This window comes from Urtica dioica, chromosome 10, assembly GCF_054948205.1.
Source record: "Urtica dioica subsp. dioica isolate 48M chromosome 10, U.dioica_male_clone48M_v1_H2, whole genome shotgun sequence".
In the NCBI taxonomy this organism is placed as follows: domain Eukaryota; kingdom Viridiplantae; phylum Streptophyta; class Magnoliopsida; order Rosales; family Urticaceae; genus Urtica; species Urtica dioica.
The window spans coordinates 15,689,839-15,699,360 of NC_142765.1; the positions used below are offsets into that span (position 1 = coordinate 15,689,839).

General features: G+C 40.5%; 1 protein-coding gene across 1 annotated transcript; it reads left to right on the forward strand.

The window, feature by feature from the left end:
- The first annotated feature begins 8,145 nt into the window (after positions 1-8,145).
- Positions 8,146-8,955, forward strand: LOC149383522 (uncharacterized). The gene is made up of 2 exons (XM_089627821.1): positions 8,146-8,659; positions 8,735-8,955. The coding sequence occupies exons 1-2, from the start codon at positions 8,146-8,148 to the stop codon at positions 8,953-8,955; spliced, it is 735 nt and encodes a 244-aa protein (XP_089483947.1).
- Positions 8,956-9,522: the final 567 nt, after the last annotated feature.

Sequence of the window (9,522 nt, forward strand, 5' to 3'; positions counted from 1 at the left end):
GAGAGCCCTCAGTCCGACAAGTCCGAATGGCTGACTGCTGAACCCTCTGTGCGTTATGTAAGTTTATATTTATTTTGTCTTATTTTTCGATTAATATATACTAACTAGTTAATTATATCAGGATCGACTGGTCGATAGGTTCAACACGTTGCGAGCGGAGGCTGAGCAACGAGGAGCGAACGTTGATATTGCCGTCCTAGAGCAACAGGCAATCCGCGATATTATGGGTTCGCGGAGTGATCACTTGACCGGCGTCGGACGCTTGGTGCCACAGGGAGCGCGGATGGCGGCTAAAATCGCCGAAGTCTACGGCTCGGAGGCTGGGACTTCGCATTCAGTATATATCTCGCAGGAGGTGTTCACGTCAACCTTCGCCTCGTTCGCCGAGGAAATACAGAGTCAGGTGCCCAGCCTCAACCTGAGCTCATTTATGCCCCAATTTCCGCAGAGTTCGCAGCAGGCTCCTTCGACCCACAGCCAGCAGACTACGACGACCGGCGTCCACACTCCGACGCCCGACGTCCACACTCCGACGGGCGGCCAGCAGACTCCGACAGGCGGCCAGCAGATGACTCCCGACGGTAGCCAGACCTCCCACCGTGGCCGTCCGAGTCAGTCAGCTGATGAGCACATTATTCCGTCGAGCCTTGCAGAGTATCAGCGCCAGCAGAGCATTTCACGTCGAGGCGGAGGAAAAAAAGGACGACGACCCAAAGGTCACAGCTAGTCTTTTATTAGATATTTTGTGTATAGCAGATTATTATTTACATGTATTTTTACATATTTCTCGTTTATCGAAATCGTAACTGGATTTTATATATACGTTGATTTCGATAATATAATTTGATTTTTATTTGATTTTTATTATAGAATTTCATAAACGAAAAAAATAAAAAATAAATTAATAATTAACGACGACAAAGTCGTCGCTAATTCTAGTAATGTGTGAATTTATTAGCGACGAATATTCCTTCGCTAATTTGCGCGGGAAATTTTCCCGCGAGAATTAGCGACGACTAAATCGTCGCTAAATGTAGTCCACAAAATTAAAAAAAATGTTCTCTTTATACATTTCGAGACGACATTATCGTCGCTAATATCGTCGCTAAAGATTTAGCGACGACTAATTTGTCGCTAAATATATTTAGGCACGGACATTTAGCAACGATAAAAATCGTCGCTAATATCGTCGCTAAAAAGATTTAGCGACGATTAAGGGGCTACCGACGAAAAAAATCGTCGGTAATGGCTCTATATGTTGTAGTGACATCACATGCTAGATTATAAGAAAATGCATCATTGATGTCTTCATTACGGTTTCATCTTATACCGGTATCGGCATAGTTAGTCGAGATTTCTAAATTTCCCTCGTTGTGTATTTCTTTAGGAATACTTTCCTCCATTTTGGGGTCATCCCTTTTCTCTGCTCCTTTTCTTTTCCGGGGATTTTTATCCTTGGAACCGAATGGTCTTCCACGCTTCAGGCATGTTGTAACTTCATGAGTAACTTTACTTTCGAATTTCCCTTTTGGGATTTCAATTTGCGCATGAGGATTTTCAGCTGGAATGTGTGATTTAGTCACTCTATTTGTGTCTACAAATGCATCAGAAAGTTCATTTGCTATACCTTGCAAATGTACAATTCTTTGAACTTCTCCTACACATTCTTTTGTGTAAGGATCAAGATGCAATAATGTTTGTACAGACCAAGTAATTTCCTTTTCTAGTTGTTTTTGTTCTCCCCCTAATGCTTGAAAGTTTTCCTCATCAAAGTGACAATCAGCAAAACGGGCTGTGAAAACATTACCGGTTTGAGTTTCAAGATATCTCACAATAGAGGAATTTTCAAAACCTAAATAAATTCCAAGTCTCCTCTGTGGCCCCATCTTTGTTCTTTGGGGTAGTGCAATGGAACATTGTTGGAATTGATCTAGGGTTTAAGAAAAAGTTTAACGCTTCGTTAAGCGGCGGAATTTTAAAAAATTTCTTTTCAAGTAAAACAGTTTTTACTAACCTAGACAAAGTGCAAGCACATGTAAATAAAACTAATATGAGCATAATAAATTTACTAACCTCTTTAGAAGCTTGAACGTTGATGAGCCTTCAGAAGGTTGATAACGTTCGTCTCCCTCGCAGCACGTCTCTCTTTCTTTCCTCGGCAACTCGAGCAACCACGAAAGTTTCTATCACTAAATCACTCGAAATAAAAGGAATTACTGTGTGGGCACTTTTAAACACTACGACTTAAGAACGAGTCTTAAAGTCGCAGAGCTAAACTCTAAGTCAAATGAGGACCTAGGTGCCAAAACCATAAAACGAAATTGAAGAGAGAGAGAGAGAGAGAGAGAGAGAGAGAGAGAGAGAGGATCGGCCAAGCTAGAGAGATAAGCTCTCAAATCTCTAGAACTTGGGATGAATGAAATGTGTGGAATGAGGCTCCTATTTATAGGAGAGGTCTCACCTTCAATAAGGTAGTTTCCTCTTCTATAGAATATCACATATTCATGAGCAAAAATACCTTATTTCCCATTCCATTTGGGCGACCAAGGCAGCCTTCTAGAGGCTTGGATTTGTTTCCTTTTTTGTTCCTTGCCTTGCCTTTTTCTCAACTTGGCCGAAATTCCTACAAGCATGTGTGGGAAATTTGTTTTCTCTTTTTCTTTTGGCAAGTATCTTGATACATTTATGCACAAAATAATCTCTCATATTCCTCTATAGGGTAGGCGCCCAAATGGTCTCTAGAAAGGCCTTCTTGAAGCTTTTCTATTTGTTCATGACAACATGAAAAGGCCCATTCAGAATTTTCAATAAAATTCTTATGAAATGAAATTAATCCACAAGGCCCAATGATCAAGTCATGGCCGAGTATTATCAAGTCATCAAATGACCTTGTCAAAAAATTTATTGACATTCATTTCATGCTATGTCTCAAAAGACAAAAATACCCTATTGACAATTTTCGTTCTTGTTTTGACTTAGCTTCCAGTTTAACTATTCCTAATCGATGTGATTCGCGACAGTGACCTCATGATCCAAATGAACAAAGCTTGAGCAAAAATACTTGGACTCAAAAGTTCACAAACCTTTTCCAAGTTTAGCTTAATGTCAACTGACTCCACTAAAGAGTTGACACTGAAAATCTCTCGGTTCAAATGAATTTATTTTCTACTCAAGAATTCAACCTAATTGTAATGAGTGGATCCACAGAATATTATCAGTGTTTACCCTTCATGAATATCATCAGCTAGTCGGGATTTACAAAATTACCATTTTACCCTTCTAGCTGTTATTTCCTCAACTCCTTTGTCGCTTGTGAATAAGTTAGAAACAATGTATTGACGAGGAGCTAACAAGTCACATTGTTTCATCCAAAAGAGTCAAGACTTAATCTGGACACTGCCCAGTTCATTTATTCACACTCCAAGGAACAAAGCATGAGGTGATATACATTGCATTTCAGCAATCTTGTACATGAATTTCATATCTATGAGAACTTCACAAAGTAACTCATGACATTCTCACAACTTAGTACTTCACCAATAGGCCTTGTTCGGAATCACATAGTGAGTCCGAACTCTAACTTTCTCAAATGAGAATACTAAGGTGTGAAATGACATGTCTCATTTCAGGATTAAGGTAAGCACGATGCAATTCATACGTAGTGACCTCGAGACATAAGAGGTTAAATGGTTTGTTCTTATCTTGTCTCTAGAAGTGCACTGGTCAATTCAGTACCTTCGGAAGATACCTAGAAGAACTATAGAGTCTCCAACTCTCAATGCCTCATAACCAGACATCATAGATTCTTCTAACAATCATACTGGGGTCAATAGTCCTTTGACCCTTAGATTGCGAATTTATCGTTTTAAGCAAACTACGAAGAGTTTGTTTCATGCAAATCTACATTTGTCTCTTCGTAAGTTGTTTAGTTTGTTTATGGACTAAAGACTAATGTTTTATCATAAAGCTTCAAACAGACACGGAAGAATGAATGAACGTTTCAACTTTTTATTAATGAATAAGCAATTACAAGCAAGAGTCTTCATGAGACTTTATTACATCAAATGCACAATATAAAGATTACAACTCTTCTTGTGGGCACCATTGACAACAAACTCCCACTTGACTCAAAGAAGATGTGTGTAGTCTTTCATGCCTAATCCCTCTCGATGTTGGTCGAAGACCTTGTTCGCTAGGGCCTTTGTGAATGGATCTGCTAAGTTGTCGACCGTTGAGATCTTCTTCACTTCCACGTCTCGGCGCTGCACGATCTCTCGAATCAAATGGTATTTCCTCTCAATATGCTTAGTGCGCTTATGGCTTCGAGGTTCCTTTGAGTTAGCGATAGCCCCACTATTATCAGAATAAAGGGTCATGGGCTCGTCGACATTTGGAACAACTTCCAAATACTTAAGGAATTTTCTAAGCCATACAGCCTCTTTGGATGCTTCACAAGCAGCCACATATTCTGCTTCCATTGTGGAGTCAGCAATGCAAGATTGCTTAATACTTTTCCACACAACAGCACCACCATTAAGGATGAACACAGATCCCGAAGTGGATTTCCTGGAATCCTTATCCGCTTGAAAATCGGAGTCGGTATATCCCGTCATAGTCAGGTCAGTACCTGAGTATGTAGGCATCAAGTTCCTAGTTCTTCGAAGATACTTAAGAACATGCTTAACAGCAATCCAGTGCTCGGGTCCAGGGTTCGATTGGAAACAGCTAACTACGCCAACGGCGAAACAGATGTCAGGTCTAGTGCAAAGCATAGCATACATGAGGCTTCCTACGGCAGAGGCGTAAGGAATTTTCCTCATGTCTTCAATCTCTTGTGCAGTCTTGGGAGACTGGTCCTTAGAGAGTGAAACTCCATGCCTAAAGGGTGTTTGACCCTTCTTGGAGTCTTGCATCGAGAAGCGATCCATCACTTTATCAATATAAGATGCTTGAGAGAGTGACAAGGTCCGGTTTTTCCTATCTCGAAAGATTTGGATTCCCAGAATGTACGCGGCTTCTCCTAGATCCTTCATATCGAATTGCTTTGCCAGCCAGACCTTAACCTCTGATAACGTACCCACGTCATTACCAATGAGTAGTATATCATCGACATATAGCACCAGAAACACAACTTTGCCTTCGTGTATTAACTTGTAAACACAAGGCTCATCTATTGACTGTTCAAAGCTAAAGCTCTTTACAGTTTCATCGAATCTAATATTCCATGACCTAGATGCTTGCTTTAATCCATAAATGGACTTAAGTAACTCACAAACCTTGGTCTCTTGACCTTCTTCCACGAAACCGTCTGGTTGAGCCATGTAAATGCGCTCGTCAAGATTGCCATTCAGGAAGGCTGTCTTGACATCCATTTGCCAGATCTCATAGTCGAGAGCTGCAGCTATGGATAGGAGTATGCGGATGGATTTAAGCATCGCGACTGGCGAGAAGGTTTCTTCATATTCAATCCCTTCTTGTTGGGTATAACCATTCGCCACAAGTCGTGCTTTGAACGCCTCGACGTTCCCATCAAGACCCATTTTCTTCTTGTATATCCACTTACACCCTACGGGTTTAATCCCTTCAGGAAGGTCTACAAGTTTCCAGACTTTGTTGACATACATCGAGTGCATCTCAACTTTCATGGCGTCAAGCCAAAGGTTTGATTCAGAACAAGCCATCGCTTGGCTATAGGAAACAGGATCATCCATGTCAGAGATGGCTACGAGAGAGTCTCCATAAGACATGTAGTTGTCAGGCTTTTGAGTAGCCCTCCCACTACGTCGAAGTACTACTTGACGAGATTCTGATGAGTTAGGTTGTGTTTCAGTTGGGGTAAGAACAGTTCTTACAGATGAGGTAGAAGCTTCCTCACCCAACTTTTCTTCAAGAAAAATTAGTCGATCTAAGCCACATCAAACGTTACAATTGTAATCTAGCCAACGTTTCGTTTAATTTTTGAATCTAGCCAAATTTGATGACGTGTCATATTTATGTAAGATGGTATTTACTATATTAGCCTTGGTTTGGTTTCAAAAATACTAGCCCACGTTTTGAAACTTGTTATATTCGGTTCAAAAATACTATATTTGTTATATTCGGTTTAAATTTCGAATTTTAAAAAAAATTCTATACTTGGCAAAGTTGGTTATTGAGCGTTTTTTTCTTTAATGAACATTATAGCCGTGTAAGCAAATACAGTGTAAATGTTCGTAAATTTTTGTTAATCTCCGTTGCTTTGTTAATTTATGTTAATTATGGTAAATTTACATATGTATAGGTAGAGCCGATTTCTTTTCTTTCCTTTAATACGGTATTTTAGTTTTCTAAATTTATTTTCTAATTTTGAACGGGATTTTATCATAATTACGTGTATTCATTATCTTGTTTGACTTATTCAATCAAATAAATATTTCCTTTCCCTTTTAATTACATCACCGAATCTCATATTATGAATTCAAAAAGCTGAAATTAAATTGCTGAAATTATAGCTGTGTAGCAAATACAGTGTAAATGTTTGTAAATTTTTGTTAATCTCCGCTGATTTGTTAATTTCTGTTAATTATGGTAAATTTTTTGTGCATTTATTGCATTAAATTTTCTCTTTTAATTACATCACCGAATCTCCTATTAAATTAGCTAAATATCCAAATAAATTGCGAAAAAATCTGAAATTAATTGGATGTATACAATTCAAACCGGTCAAACGTGGGTTAGTGTTTTGATCAAGTAAGTATAAGAAAAAGGGTAAATTAGGTATTTTATATCCGTAAATTTCAGTAAATGGCTAGATTGCAAAATTTACCAAACGTTGGCTAGATTCCAAAAACCATGTTTCAAAATGGCTACGTTGCTAGTTTACCCTTTCTTCAAGCACAATTTTGCTTCTAGGTTTTGCATCTTTCATAAAGTCCTCCTCAAGGAAACGAGCATTCGTGCTAACGAAAGTCTTATCGTCCTCGGGACTATAGAAGATGAAACCCTTGGTTTCCTTTGGATATCCCACAAATAAGCACAATTCTGACCTACTAGCCAACTTGCTGGTCTTTTGCCTTAGCACGTCTGCAGGGCAACCCCAAATTCGGATGTGACCCAGATTTTACTTTACGGCCAGGAACCGTTTTGGACGGAACTTGTTTCAGAATGTAAGCGGCTGTTTTGAGGGCATATCCCCAAAAGGAAAGAGGGAGTGATGAGTAACTCATCATTGATCTAACCATTTCCATAAGAGTTCGGTTCCTTCTCTCTGACACTCCGTTTTGTTGAGGTGTGCCAGGTGCGGTAAGCTGAGAAGCGATACCTTCTTCTTTAAGAAAGTCATCGAACTCTCCAGACATATACTCACCACCTCGATCAGATCGAAGTGTTTTGATCACTTTGCCAGTTTGCTTTTCCACTAAAGCCCTAAAGACCTTAAATATGTTAAAGGTCTCGGATTTGTGTTTGAGCAAATAGACAAAACCATATCGCGAGTAATCATCAGTGAAGGTAACGAAGTATTCGTATCCCCCACGTGCCTGTTGGCTGAGCGGACCACATACATCAGAATGTATTAGTTCCAGCAACTCAGTGGCTCTTCGACCCTTATCGGAGAAAGGTCGCTTAGTCATTTTTCCTTCTATGCAGGATTCACAAGTAGGTAGTGAACCTATTGCGGAGGCTTGGAGTGGACCGTCCCTCACAAATCTCTTAATCCTATCTAGACTGATATGACCAAGTCTTAAGTGTCATAGGTGTGTTGATTTTGTTAGATCGGAGGATTCAGAAAGTTTGATCCTATTTGGCTCCCTAATTAGATCATTATCTATTTCGGTGTCTAAAATGGAAGGTTGAGTGGGATAAATGTAAAAAAGACCATTCTTCATACATGCATCAGTGACAAAAGAATTAGAAAAAGAAATACGAATTCCATTCTTTATAAACTTTAAATAATAATTTTGCTCTAAAAGTTGAGCAACAGATATTAAGTTTTTCCCAAAGGAAGGAACATAATAAACATTATTCAAATTTAAAGTGCGATCTTCAAAAGATAGCGTCACGGATCCCACAGCCTTCGCAGACACCACGCTCCCATCACCCCACTTGAAACTCGCTCGTCGATATAATCTGTACTAGACTCCGTGCGCCGCACATTGTATTGACTTGATGCTAGAGGACGTTGGAAAACGAGCGACTGTCGCCGATGTTGTTAAGAATTGTAGAGACATCACGAAGTTCATCTACAATCACGGGATTGTCCTCTCGAAGATGCGAGAAGAAGGACAAGGAGAGCTAATTCGTCCCGGTCCGACGAGATTCGCCACGAACTACTTGGCCCTAACGAGTCTCAAGAGCAGTCGACCGAGGTTGAAAAAGATGTTCACGTCGGATTGGTGGGACCGATGTTCCTTACGTCAAACTGCACCTGGGCAGTTTGTGGAGTCAAAAGTATTGGACAGTAACTTTTGGCTCCATATTGATAGCGTGTGCAAGGTGTTCGAACCTATGTACTCTGATCTGCGTCTCGTTGATACAGAAGTTGTTCCCACGATGAGCTTGCTGTACCACGTCTTCGATTTAATGAAAAAGAAGTTGGAAAGCATCCCAAACAAGCAATGGGTGGTTGACATTGCGGTTCAGAGATGGAATAGACAACTTGACCATCCGTTGCACCAAGCAGGTATTACTCATTTCACTTACTCTTTGTGAACATCGTTGTATAATTTTTAATTTTTATCTGTGATTTATCTTACAGCTCACTACCTAAATCCAAAATTCCAATACAATCCGGAGATCGCCAAGGGACCCGAACATCTTACGGCGGTTACAGAAGTGTTTGAGCGGCTATTCCCCAACGATGACTGCGACGACATCGGGAATGAACTTATAAAATTTCGCGACGCGAAAGGGATGTTCGGTAATAAATCCGCAGTAGCGGGAAGGACGAAGATGGCTTCCGGTAAGAACTATTTCTAAGTCCCGATGTTCATATCATAGTGTCATATTTACGGAGTTTCTTCATTTTGTTAGGAGAATGGTGGACGATGTTTGGAATTCCGCGGGGTTGAGAAAGTTGGAGATGAGAATCCTTTCTCAGACCGCATCATCATCGGCGTGCGAGCGAAATTGGAGCACGTTTGCACTTGTCCACACTAAGCAGTGAAACCGACTGGCGTATAAGCGACTTGAGGAACTCGTCTTTTGTAGTTACAATATGAAGCTCCAATTACGAGATATCCAAAACGACGCCGTCGAGAGGAAGGATCCGTTGGATATGATCCAAAGATCAATGGAGATAATGGACGACAATGTCGACGATGATGAACTCCTACAATGGATCCGCCCAGTTCACCTCGACGATGAACACCGGAACCCCGACCCAAACGTCGCCTCACAGGCCCGGGCAGAAGGTGTTAATGTCGACACCGTATTGAGCGAAGACGTTGGTCATACTTCGCATGGATCATCAGACGATGGACGTGGTCCTAACGACGGTGACGATGGTGGAGACGGTGGTGACTTTGGCCGTTATCCAGCTAGTCA

What these genes read in the sequence shown, in the direction of transcription:
- LOC149383522 (XM_089627821.1), top strand. Translation starts at nt 8,146, where the DNA reads ATGCTAGAGGACGTTGGAAAACGAGCGACTGTCGCCGATGTTGTTAAG. An exon ending in CCATCCGTTGCACCAAGCAG is followed by an intron (nt 8,660 to 8,734) that starts GTATTACTCATT and finishes TTTATCTTACAG; the next exon opens with CTCACTACCTAAATCCAAAA.